At 38.4% G+C, this 14152-nt stretch overlaps 1 protein-coding gene across 1 annotated transcript in view; it reads left to right on the top strand.

Moving 5' to 3' along the window:
• Positions 1-13626, top strand: part of LOC121999408 (uncharacterized protein At4g14342-like) — a 107646-nt gene extending 94020 nt beyond the window's left edge. Inside the window, exons 2-4 of the mRNA XM_042554094.1 lie at positions 9690-9775; positions 9873-9996; positions 13579-13626. Coding sequence (XP_042410028.1) covers positions 9690-9775; positions 9873-9996; positions 13579-13626 — 258 coding nt within the window. The remainder of the gene's footprint in view (positions 1-9689; positions 9776-9872; positions 9997-13578) is intronic.
• The last annotated feature ends 526 nt before the right edge of the window (positions 13627-14152 follow it).

The following is a 14152-nucleotide window of genomic DNA, read 5'->3' as shown; positions in this document are numbered from 1 at the left end:
TAGTGGTTTCACTCTATCAAGAATATTGATGTCGCTCCCGTCATATGGGAGGGATAGATCCCATCTACATCACTCACATCCCTCTGCATAATTTGTTACATACCCGGTAATCGCCTTTATAGTCCACCTAGTTACGGGTGACGTTTGACGAAACCAAAGTACATAACTCATTATGTAGGGATCCATGGTGACTTCAGGTCCAAGGACTAATAGTCATACTAATAGCCACATGAGAAAGTATATATGACACTTATATAACGATCCATGATACTTTCTCATGGCGGGTCATTCAGTATACATTCTCTAATGCATCATGTGTCAACTTGATATCTCCATATCCATGACTTCTAAGATCAAGTCATCGAGTTGACCTACATTCTAGTTTTATTGCATTAACATTGTCCCTGAATGTTAACACTCGACTAGGAATGATTTAGAGTAATGTTCCCTATATCATCTCACTATCGGTTCAACTTACCGATTGATATAGGTGAGAACCATCTATTCAAGGACATTATTATACTTAGTTTATTTGGCACAAATACAAATAAGTATAATAACCAAAATCCAAATGCCTTTATTTATATAGAATATGATACAATAAGTCCAAAATACAATCATCAAATGATTGGCTCTAGGGCTCTAGCTAACAATCTCCCACTAGCACTAGTGCCAATCAGTGTAGGCTCTAAGCCCAAATGACCTAGTGTGACCATCATGCTTCATCTGTGCCAAAGCCTTGGTCAAGGGATCTGCGATGTTAGCCTCTATAGGTACTCTGCAAATCTTCACATCTCCTCTCTTGATGATCTCTCGAATGAGATGGAAGTGTCGTAGTATGTGTTTGGTCCGCTGGTGTGAGCGAGGTTCCTTCGGCTGTTCTATAGCTCCATTGTTGTCACAATAGAGCTCAATGGGGTCAGCAATGCTAGGAACCACCCCAAGTTCAGTGATGAACTTGCGGATCCAAACTGCCTCCTTTGCTGCCTCTGATGCAGCAATGTACTCGGCTTTTGTTGTAGAATCAGCTACTGTATCCTGCTTTGAACTCTTCCAGCTGACAGCATCACCATTAATGCAAAATACGAACCCCGACTGCGATCTATAGTCATCCTGGTCGGTCTGGAAGCTAGCATCACTGTAACCCTTTAAAGCTAGCTCATCATTGCCTCCATATATCGAGAAATATTCTTTAGTCCTTCTTAAGTACTTAAGAATATTCTTGACCGCTATCCAGTGACTTTCACCTGGATCTGACTGGTATCTGCTCGTCATGCTCAAAGCATACGAGACATCAGGTCGAGTACATAGCATGGTGTACATGATCGATCCTATGGCTGAGGCATAAGGGATCTGATCCATGCGGTCTCTCTCCTCTCTAGAAGAGGGACCTTGAGTCTTCGAAAGACTCACGCCATGTGACATCGGCAGAAATCCCTTCTTGGAGTTCTGCATGGCAAACCGAAGGAGTACCTTGTCAATATATGTACTCTGACTTAGGCCAAGCAATCTCTTAGATCTATCTCTATAGATCTGTATTCTAGAATGCGGGATGCCTCACCTAAATCCTTCATTGAGAAGCAACTCCCTAGCCAAGTCTTGACAGACTAAAGCAATGGGATGTCCTTCCCAATGAGTAGTATGTCATCCACATACAATATGAGGAAGACAACTGTGTTCTCTACAACCTTCTTGTAGACACAAGGCTCATCTTCGTTCTTGATGAATCCAAACTGTTTGATTGCATCATCGAATCGAAGATTCCAGCTCCGAGATGCTTGCTTTAGTCCATATATGGACCTATGCAGCTTGCATACTCTACTTGTATGCTGTGGATCTACAAAACCCTCAGGTTGTGTCATGTACACATCCTCGAGTAGGTTTCCATTCAGAAACGCGGTTTTGACATCCATCTGCCATATCTCATAGTCATGGTAGGCTGCAATAGAAAGCATGATCCGAATGGACTTAAACATCGCTACTGGAGAAAAGGTTTCATCATAGTCAATACCATGAATCTGCTTGAAACCTTTAGCTACCAAGCGACCCTTATAGATAAGTCCATCCATGTTAGTCTTTCTCTTAAAGACCCACTTGCACCTAATGGGTTTTACCCCTTCAGGTGGATCAACCAAAGTCCATACTTGGTTGGTGTACATGGATTCCATCTCGGATCTCATGGCCTCTAGCCATTTCTGGGAATCTGGTCTCATCACAGCTTCCTGATAGGTGGTAGGCTCATCCTCTATGAGCACAACGTCATCATGCTCAGACAAGAGAAACGAGTATCTCTCAGGCTGATGACGCACCCTATCAGACCTGCGAAGAGGTATGTCTACTTGAACTGGTTGTTGTTCCTCAACTCCTTGTGGAACATCATCCACAACACTTTGTGGTTCCAGTTCAACTTCCATCGAGGCTTCAGTGCTAGTATTCGCATCTTGAACTTCTTCAAGATCGAACGTGCCCCCACTAGTCTTTCTAGAAACAAAGTCCCTTTCTAGAAAGACCCCAGTCTTGGCCACAACTACCTTGTGTTGACTGGGAATGTAGAAGTAATATCCCTTAGTTTCCTTGGGATATCTGATGAAATAGCACTTGTCGGATTTGGGTCCTAATTTGTCTGAGACTTGACGTCATATGTAAGCCTCACAGCCCCAAATCCTCATGAAAGACACCTGGGCATCTCTCCCAGTCCATATCCTATATGGTGTCTTTATCACGGCCTTGGACGGAACTCGGTTGAGAATGAAAGCTGCCGTGTCTAGAGCATAGCCCCAAAGGTATGTCGGAAGATCAGTGTGACTCATCATAGATCGTACCATATCTAATAGGGTACGATTCCTCCTTTTAGATACACCATTCCACTGTGATATTCCAGGAGGAGTGAGTTGGGATAGGATCCCACACTCTGCTAGATAGTCACGGAACTAATGGCTAAGGTATTCTCCACCTCGATCGGATCGAAGTATCTTAATACTCTTGCCAAGCTGGTTCTGTACTTCATTCTTGAATTCTTTGAACTTTTCAAAGGATTCAGACTTATGTGTCAGCAAGTACACATAACCATATCTACTGAAGTCATCAGTAAATGTGATGAAGTATCTATAACCGCCTCTAGCAGCGACATTGAAAGGGCCACATACATCACTATGTATGAGTCCTAACAAATCAGTCGCTCTCTCGCTGTGCCCACTAAAGGGAGTCTTGGTCATCTTGCCTCGTAGGCATGACTCGCATATCTCATATGATTCAAAATCAAATGAGTCCAGCAAACCATCCTTATGGAGCTGGGATAAGCGCTTGTCATTTATATGACCTAAGCGACAGTGCCAGAGATAGGTGTGGTTCATATCGTTCGATTTGAACCTCTTGGTACTAACGTTATAGATAGAGCTCTCAAGGTCTAGAATATAGAGTCCGTTCATCAGAGGTGCACTACAATAGAACATATCGTTTAAATAGACATAACAACATTTGTTCTTTATTATAAACAAAAATCCTTTCTTGTCTAAACAAGAAACTGAAATTGTGTTCTTAGTCAAGGCAGACACATAACAACAATCATCTAATTCTAGTACAACCCCAGAGGGAAGGGATAGATGATAAGTTCCTACAGCAATAGCAGCAACTCGTGCTCCATTGCCTACTCGTAGGTCTATCTCACCCTTCGTCAATGCCCTGCTATTTCTCAACGCTTGTACATTAGTACAAATGTACGAAGCACATCCGGTATCTAATACCCACGATGAAGAAATAGAGAGGTTGACTTCTATAACATGTATACCTGAAGTAGAAATCTTATTTCTCTTCTTCGTAAGATCTTCCAGGTATTCTTTGGAGTTCCTCTTCCAGTGCCTTGCTTGTCCTTGATATAGGTGACAAAGATGTTCAACCATATCGTAAGCGCTCATCAACTCATGTTGCTTCTGAAGCTCAGAGTTCATGGTTGCGAGCATAAGACAGGACACATCGAATGCGTCATCTTGATGCTTCTTGTAAGCATCTCGGTCAGCTCGGTGGCAGTGGCAGGAGGAGCCTCCGGAATGGGCTGCTCCAGAATGTACAGTTTACGTTCCTGAGTGAGAACTATTCTCAGGTTCCTGTACTAGTCCAGGAAATTTGCTCCGTTGAGCTTGTCCTTCTTAAGGACAGAATGCAGGGAGAAAGAGTTCGTATTCGACGTCATGGTTATCTACAACAGAAAATTTACAGAAATAAATATCATATTCTTTTAAAATTATTTAATTAGGCCTTTAATTAAATGATGCTCCCACTGAATTCTATAATTCTTGTGGGACAAGATCCACATCATACTAACCCTTGAGTTATCTTTGGCTAATACGCCCAAGGCTTAGTATGATCGGTAGGTAACGATTACCAATTACATCTCTATGCAACTCTTGTTTATAAAATCAATATCCACATTTATATTAAAACTCGAGTTAGCTTTGGCTAATACGCCCGAGAGTTAATATAGATGTGATTTTGACCTATCTTTTCCAACTGTTGGAAGAATGCCTATAGTTGAGTCGATCTAACCGAGCAACTAGGAATACTCAATCTAATTGAGTTTGTATTTACCCATGCGTTGATAGGCGGGACCAAGATTGTCCCTCCGTACCCTACCAAGATAATATGTATTGCTCTGCTTTGGTAGATTCAACAATACATGTGATCGAGGTAGTGATAGGTATCACGGCACGGTTAGGCATTTAGAGTTGGTTCGATCGAGTTCTAATCTTATCGAAAAGGATGCATCTTGTGCATGACTTAGATCTAATCTAATCGCAAGGGTGCATCATGTGCACGACTTAGATCTAATCTAATCGTAAGGCACTAATTAATTAATTACTTATTAAACATGCATCATATACATAAGCAATTAACTAATTAATCTATTTGTGATTTAGTCATGGCCCCACTATGATCTTCTCAAGCCAATGAGAAGATCGAATGGTCAACCTAGGGTCAACAACTTCTCCAAGCTCCTCCCTTTGACCACCTTGTGTTGCTCGTGCCCGCCTCGGAACTCCGTCTCGTGTGGACCCTCCACCGCTCCAATTTGTACATTACAATTTGAAACTCGAGTTACATTCGAGTCTAAATCTAATTTACAACCAGAATATATGAGAAAGGCACGACGCGCAGGTCGCGGAAAAATAAAAACATACAACACGCGCAAACACATAACGGCACGCAGGCCGTATTATGAATTACAACACAATCAAATCATATTGGGTTTTTGGGCCATGACTATCACAAAATTAATATATAATTCACAATTATATATTTTCATAATTTTCTATAATTTTCTATAATTTTAAAATTAATTTTTTACAATTTTTACGAGTAAAATTTTTCGGCGGTCCCGTTTAGCAGTTTCGGGCGCAATCGCGGAACGGATCCCCTTGCGGGGCCAGGGGCAGCGCCCCTACCCGCGATCTAACCATCGCGAGGGTTCTTTTGCGATCCAACAGCGCCAAAACTCGCTATCCCAAAACGATTTGGGTCGAGACATTGCCGTTTCGGAAAAATCTTCCCGGCAGGTTCGTTTTTAGAGATTTCGGGTGCAATCGCGGAGCAAATCCCCTTGCGGGGTTAGGGGCAGTACCCCTACCCACGATCTAACCATCATGAGTTGCTCCTTTGCGATCTAATGGCACCCAAGCCCGCTGTCCCAAACAGATTTGCGGAAAAACGAAGTCGTTTAAGGAAAAACTTCCCGGTAGCCGAAGCCTACAAGTGCCGAGATACTTGTGCTTCGCTTCTACGGAAAAATTACCCATAAAAACATAAAAAACTAAATTTTACAGAAAATCACAGAAAGTTTAGTTTTCATAAAACCAAAAAATTAAACTCGTACAAGCCTTGCACGTGACTCTGATACCACTGTTGGGTTTTTCGGGCCGCGAAAACCGCTTTTCGTGTCTCGGAAACCCCGAATCACCCAAAGCCGTAGATCCGTGCAAGGAAAAACCGAATGAAATACAAGTACGAGTTTCAAAAACTTTAGATCTACTCCTAGATCTATGTGTTGAGAGCTTTTACCTTTGAAGCGTGCCCTCGCAAAATTCCCGCTCGTCAAAGGTACGTGTCGGATCTCCAAAGTATAAAGGTAGATACTTCTCTAGTGATATCCACACGAACAAGGAGTGCTCTCTAGCACTCAAGGATGGAGAAGAAGAGAGCCCCAAGTGTGCTAGCACTTTCTAGAGCTCTCGGATAGAATTTGAAAAGGGAGAAAAGAGAGAAAAACAAGAAGACTCTCACATACTCAACTAGTAGTATCCTCTTCTTGTGTCCTTCACACTCTCTTATCTTTTCTTGGATGAAACTCAACACCTTCTCACCTTCCAAAAAACCCCACGGCAACAGCAAGAGGGAGAGGAGGAAGAAGCATGGAGGAAGAAGAATGAATTGAATGCACCATAATACCATACAACCAAAACCTCCACCACTAATGTGTGGCCGACCACATCTTGTAACCTCCCCATTAATGTGGCCGGCCACATTAAAGCCAAGGGGAGGGTGTAACCCCCATGAGGTGGCATGCCTCATGAGGTGGAGGTGATGTGGCAAGGATGAGTCATCCTTATGATGTGGCAATACATCAATTCAAACTTGATGTTTCAACTTCTACTTGGTCAAGTCAAACTTGACCAATTGTCTTCCTTGTTGAGTTAAATCCAACCTTTGATTCAAGTCAATTTTAATTTAATGAATCTCAATTCATTAATATAAATTGACTCAATGAATCAAATATAAATTAGACTCATTCAACAATTGAATCTAATTGAGTCTAACTCGATAAGTCTAATTTGAATCCAATCTTTGGTGCATTAGATGAACCCAATCCAATTGGTTCATCATATGAACCGAATCTCCATCCACATGTTCTTTGTGTGTGACCCAATAGGTTCTTGTAACGTTGACAATGCCCCTAAACTCATTTAGAAGCATAAGTAATGAGCGGTATCTAGCAACATATCATTACTACCCAAGTTACAAGAATGTTGAGATCCAACATCACCTTGTGACTACTAATTGTGACTCCTCACAATATGTGACATTGTCCTTCTATCCTAGACATCTAGATTAATCAATGTGAGACATAGACCGTGTCATCCTCTAATCAATCTAAATCTTGAACTCCAAGTAGACTCACTCGATCAAATGAGCTTAACATCTCATGTTGACTCATTTGGGCATGGCCATGCACTTAGTGGTCTCACTCTATCAAGAATATTGATGTCGCTCCCGTCATATGGGAGGGATAGATCCCATCTACATCACTTACATCCCTCTGCATAATTTGATACATACCCGGTAATCGCCTTTATAGTCCACCCAGTTACGGGTGACGTTTGACGAAACCAAAGTACATAACTCCTTATGTAGGGATCCATGGTGACTTCAGGTCCAAGGACTAATAGTCATACTAATAGCCACATGAGAAAGTATATGACACTCATATAACGATCCATGATACTTTCTCATGGCGGGTCATTCAGTATACATTCTCCAATGCATACCCATGTGTCAACTTGATATCTCCATATCCATGACTTCTGAGATCTAGTCATTGAGTTGACCTACGTGCTAGTTTTATTGCATTAACATTGCCCCTGAATGTTAACACTCGACTAGGAATTATTTAGAGTAGTGTTCCCTATGTCATCTCACTATCGGTTCAACTAACCAATTGATATAGGTGAGAACCATCTACTCAAGGACATTATTATACTTAGTTTATTTGACACCAATACAAGTAAGTATAATAACCAAAATCCAAATGCCTTTATTTATATAGAATATGATACAATAAGTCCAAAATATAATCATCAAATGATTAGCTCTAGGGCTCTAGCTAACACATTCTTGGTCAGTGATCAGATCACTTTGTAGCACTACAAATGTGAAAGATCAAGGAGACAAAGCAAATACCAACTGATGCTGATACTTAACAAGATAACAAGCACTGAAGTACAAAATGATAAAAAAAAAATAGGAAGAAACCATGGGTGACTGACCATATAAACCAAGGTTTGAAAAAGCATAGCAAGTGGTACGTGTCAACCTATTGCAAAAACACATGTGGTATGTGAATATTTTGTCAGTATTAAAATGGTACGTGCTACAAGCTACTAAATATAGTAGCTTGGGTTTAAGTCAATTTGGTTCGGTTCATATTAATGCAAATGAACCAAATAAGTTTTTTCAACTGCATATGTAGACTACATATGCCATATGCAGTCGCCATGCTATCCCTTCAAAAATCAGCTAGGTGTCTTATTATGCGGCTCAACCAGGGGCTTTTAAAACTATGGTATAAACCTGCTATTCTAAAAGAATATATAAATACTTGCACCATATGCCTCTCTCTTCTTCATCATGTCCTCCAATGTGTTTATATACATTTTATCCCACAAACAAGCTGTTTTAGTGCACCATCCTTGTGCCCACTACTTCTTAGGATTAAACCTTAGCACACACACATGCACATGTAACAATATAGGTATCATGAGGCAAAGTCATGGAGATAGCAGTTGTAGGCATGTTAATTTCTAGAAATAGGATTGTAAACAAGCCGAGTCGAGCTTTAGGGTATTCAAGCTTATTTGATAAGGTAACCGAATCAAGTCAAGCTGAGTTTAAAATGAATCAAGCCTTTGAAATGATTGTTCAAGCTTGACTTGGTTTATTTTTTATGAGCTTGAGCTTGTTTTAAGCTTGGCTTGAGCTTGGTTCGTTTAGATGTTATCGAGCTCTCAATTCAAGCATGACTTGAGTTTGGTTCGAGTTTGGTTCGTTTAGATGTTATCGAGCTTTCAGTTCAGGCTCGTTAATTGTTTGATTAGTTATTAAGTTTGATATTTCAAAGTTATTTATTTTTTTAATTTTATTTTGTTTATTTAGCATATTGATAAAAGTTTTATTAATAAATATGGTTCGTAAACATTGGTTACGAACATTATTCATAAACATTATTCATGAATGTTGTTTACGAACAGTTGAACACATATGTGTTCAAGCTTGTTTGTTTAGTTTAACGAGCTGTTCAAGCTTGTTTATTTAATTGATATTGTGTATATTGAGCAAACATAAATAAACTCTTGCCAAGTTGAACATCAAGCTTGTTCACGAACATTTGGTTCATTTACAGCCCTATCCAGAAGAACCCTCAGTCACATACCTGGGACTATGTTAAATGCATTGTGGGCCTGATTGTGACCTTAACCTGAACTTTAGTTCCGTCTATTTCACATTCTATTTTATTGAGACTACCTTATATGGCTTGTGGTTTTGCTGATAAGACATCATCGCTTGTCTCTATGCTAATGCTAAGCTTATCCTAACATCAACACTCAAATTGTAGATATTTTTTGTCACAATTATTCTTAACCTTATATTCAGTCACCTGTCAAACAGTTCAGACTATTTATCACAGTAGGATTGTCCTTCAGTTAGTAATATTTGATGATTTTCATTCATCCATTGGTCTCTGTTCCTCTACGTAGGAGGAATGCCCAACAACAATCCATTGATGTATCTGGGATGTTTATTTTAGTATAACCTTAATGGTACATTTTCAATTTTTGTTCAATTGAATAGATGTAATTGTAATCTAGTGAAGCTATCATTATTTTTACTAGTAGTAAAGATCTCATAGAACTTTGTCCACACAGGCAAGCGATAGATTCAACATCAATTCTCAGCTAGAGCATCTTCAAACTAAATATGTTGGAACAGGGCATGCGGACTTAAATAGATTGTAAATTCCCAAAGCTTACTTGCAAAGTTGCTATCTATTTGTCATATATAAATTGAATACATAAAAATAATTCAAATATCTTTCTTGTGTCCTTCAATGAATGGGGTGTGAATATCCAACGCGACAGTTATGCATCATACATTGGCCACTACCCTATCTTGGCCTATTTTTCTGTTGCTAAAAATGAATCCATTGGAAGACAACGCTACAATTTTATGCAAGTGAGGCTAGATCCTGCTTCTTCATCTATTATTTATATTAATAGTCAGCTACCCATTTAAGTTCAATAGAAGTTAGTTATGCATCATAAATGCATGATATCATGTACTTTTGCCTTTTATTGATGAATAAATGAAACGAATGAATTTTTTTTTTATCATAGATTTTGGTTTTGTTTTCTTTCTTTATATTAATTATGTATGTGTCCATAACAGATGTGCATCGTAGAGGAAAAATTATGGTATCCTTTTATCTGTAATATATGAAATTGATGTTATGTGACAGATAGCTAAGTGATTCACCATCCACATATGTTCTTGTGATGCAAATTCGTAAGTCGATAAAATTCCTGCTTTTTGTACCTACAAATGAGTTGAACTTCTCTCAAAAGCTGTAGACTTTATTTGTCATTTGTTCAGATCATATGGAGGTTCTTGATTGGTTAGGTTGGTGGCCGTAGTTCGAAAACATTACCTTGCATATGTGCAGCTGATAGCCATGAGAGAACAACAAAGCTATCATTTCAGTTCTCTGATTTGTGGATTGGTTTATTGTAACGCCCACCCTTCTTACCCAAGGGCGGCGCTACGATCTTATACTACTTACGTACATGCTTTAGTTATACTATAACAGCGGAAAATTTTAAATCATTCCTTTTATTTAAATAAGCATGATATCACATATTCTGATTAGTTCGAATGTGCATATATTGATCATATAACTAAAAATATTAATTTGTCCGAATCGTTCTTGCCGAGCCACCACCACACACATCACTATCTGCTCCTCCTACTGCTCCGTCGTTCCGAATATCCGTCCCCCATATCTGCGGTACAAGGAAAGTAAGCTATGAGCACTCATGGCTCAGTAAGTTCCTTTCCTACTCACTAAAACCGAATTCATATCATTGCATATTAATATCATGCGAGGTATCATAAGCATACGACATACAAGGGTATCATATTCATATTCATATCATAACATGACATTATATCTAATCATCAGATAATTCAAGCACATATGTAGGCAATGCATCATGAATTTGAAAACTTATACTTATAAGTACTTGAAATTAATATCATCATTAGAGGGGATCCCGGTTTGTACCACATACATAATGCGCGCGCTTCATAGGTAGGTCCAAGGTAGCAAGTCTTGAACCCTACCATGCATACATACTAGGCCCGAGTCTTATTCCATCGACCTAGGGCATTCAGAGGCCCATTACTGACGAGGCCCGAGTCTTACTCCATCGACCCCGGGGCGTTTACGGAGCCCACCCTTGGTACAAACCATACAAAAATAACTTATCATGCATAACTATCAGATCATGTCCCTAACAATCTTTCATGCATTTCCTTTTTCATTTCTTTTCATTATGTATAGCATTTCCTATGCTATAACATATCATTACGTAACATAATTTCATTTCTTCTCATTATGTATAGCATTTCCTATGTTATAACATATCATGGCATATTACGTAACATAATTTCATTTCTTCTCATTATGTATAGCATTTCCTATGCTATAACATATCATGGCATATTACGTAACATAATTTCATTTCTTCTCATTATGTATAGCATTTCCTAGGTTTCTTTCCCTTTTTCTTTTATTTTCCTTCATGGCCGAAACCTACCAGTCTTTAAGCTAGGTTTCTTAAGTGGCCTAAAGCATGGAAAGCCTAAGTAAATATCATGGCAAAAGTTACTAAGAACATCATACACAAAATTGGATCATAAACAAGCTAGGACTCTTGTGATCTTACATGTCTTATATCATGTAATTAATTTTCTACATTCCAATTAAACATGAGAGCATTAATCAACTTTCATATCATAATATCACAGAGGTCTTGAGCATATTAATATTTTTGTTTAGGCTAATCTAAGCTATCCCTTTTATCATGGCCGAAAAAAATCCTAAAAATAGTTCATGAGTTTCTAGCAATGTGAACACCCTTTAAGAAACTTTATATCCTATCATAGGAGCATGTTTATTTAAATTTTTGAAGGTCTTTCTAACCCTTAACCTTTCTGGTCCGAAGCATACAAGTGAGTTTTCTTTTGGTTCCAATTAATTTCCAAGCAAGAAAACCATAGAAAGGTCCTTAGCATTTCATAGAAGGAACCTTGCACTAGTTTGGTTAGACAATAATCTTCCTAGCCTCTTTAAAATATTTTTGGTTAAATCCTAGGGTTAGATACTCCTCTGATCATACATCATATCAGTATAAAATCATGGAAAAGAATCCTTCTACATAGCATAGAAAATCTTATCATGAAATGAGGTCTTGTTTAAATCATCCTAGATTTGAAAACCTTTTCTTTAGCCAAATTTTCTTAAATTCTTTCCTAGGTTTTCTAATCCTTATAAATCCGAAAATCACATAAAAGCCTTGTACCACAGGTGAGGGGAAGCTTACCTTCTTTGCTTAAGCTTCCTAGAGTTGAGAACTTGCTTGTGGACCTTTCTTCCTTGCTTGCTTTGCTCGGCACCAATGGAGGAAGAAGTGGCTAGGTCTTTTGGTGGAGAGGAGGAGGAAGAAGAGGAGGCTTCTTCCTCTTGTCTTGCTCGGCAACAAAAAGAAAGAAAGAAAAGAGGGAGTGTCTCGGCACCTCTAGGAGAAGAGGAGAGTGAGTTGAGGATGAAGCCACCCCTCCATGCCTATTTATACTAAAATGAGGGGAGGAAAACTTGACTTGATTGATCCTCCTTATTTATTTCTCCTCTTTAATGATAAGAATATTCTAGAGAAATGCTTCTTGAGTTCTCTCTTTTCTTTCCTTTAATTTCTCTCTTTTCTTTCCTTTAATTAAAATTCCTATCTCTCCTCTTACAATATCCTCTCCTATCACACTTGGTTAACATATGCATGCATCCACAAGAGAACCAAGGATCAAAACTTGGTTATGTATATTTTTACTTCTTTTTACTTCCTTTTCCTTTTAGTAAAAAGAATCCTTTCTTATTCTTAACTACTTAGTCCTTTCTCTCCTTATCAATAAATTCTCCTATCCCCTTTGATATCCTATACATGTTCCTTACAAGAGGTCCAAGGTTCAATCCTATTTCTCTTCTAACATATTATTGATATTCTTTTGTACATAACAATTCATATATCACCATATTATGCATTATGCATAAATATTTCATACACATATATATTATCTCATTTTCCTTCCTTTTGTTTATATTAATTCCATGTATTATAAATATAGATGATTTATATTCTCAACTTTATTTTCTTTCATAAAGTTTTAATCATCTAAATCCTTCCCATCTTAATATTCAACTTAGAATATTTACACCTTCTTTTCACTACCTTCAAACTCTTATTATCCTTACTTTCTTATCTAGGCTTTCTAGGGGTGTTACATTTATTTTAATAAGATTGAGTAGTTTTCTTCTGTCTTAGCTTATATCAGTAGTCTTGGGTGATTACATATTCCAAGATAGATCCACTAGTTCTTTGTGTTTTTCGAATAGTGTATTTAAGTGCTGTAATTTGGGCTTCTTTGCCATTTATATTCCTTTTGCAACAAGATGATTACAGCAAGATAACGTGTCTCTTGTTGCAGAAAATGTTGTTGCCTTGTGGTCTTCCTCCAGAGAGAGAAGAAGATTGAAGTCTCTGTGTTACTTGTGGCTGCTTCCTTATATTTTTATTTATACTGCTGTGTAGAACTCTGTATGCGTGTTGAACTGAGATCATCTGTAATGGATTTGAAGTTTGCTGGCTACAGATGGTAAACACTTGTTTAACTATTTTTCGGTTTCTTTGTTTTTCCGTGGGTTATTTAGTAGAGGTTCAAAGTTGTTGGTTTCTTACCTTCCTAAATGATCTGTTTATCGATTGAATATTTGAAACTCGTGTTGCTTTATGTTCACTTTTGAATATAGAACAGATAGGGGGTTTTCTTTGGTTGGTTATAAGAAAACTTGTCAGAAATAGTATAGTTAAAAAGGAGAAAAATAGAAAGAAGAAAGGGCCATGATTCACAACCAAACCGTGAGCAGCCGTGAACTCGTGGTTAAGGGTGTCAATTTGGATGGGTCGGATTGGGTCGCGCTGAGTTGTTGTTTTTTTTTCAAATCCAATCCGAATTCGATCCGAATGTGAGTTCAACCCAAAACACCTGAACCCAAACCCGA

This window comes from Zingiber officinale, chromosome 7A, assembly GCF_018446385.1.
Source record: "Zingiber officinale cultivar Zhangliang chromosome 7A, Zo_v1.1, whole genome shotgun sequence".
Lineage (NCBI taxonomy): Eukaryota > Viridiplantae > Streptophyta > Magnoliopsida > Zingiberales > Zingiberaceae > Zingiber > Zingiber officinale.
Note: the sequence above shows the minus strand (reverse complement) of the source record. Positions and strands in the feature narration are given on the sequence as shown.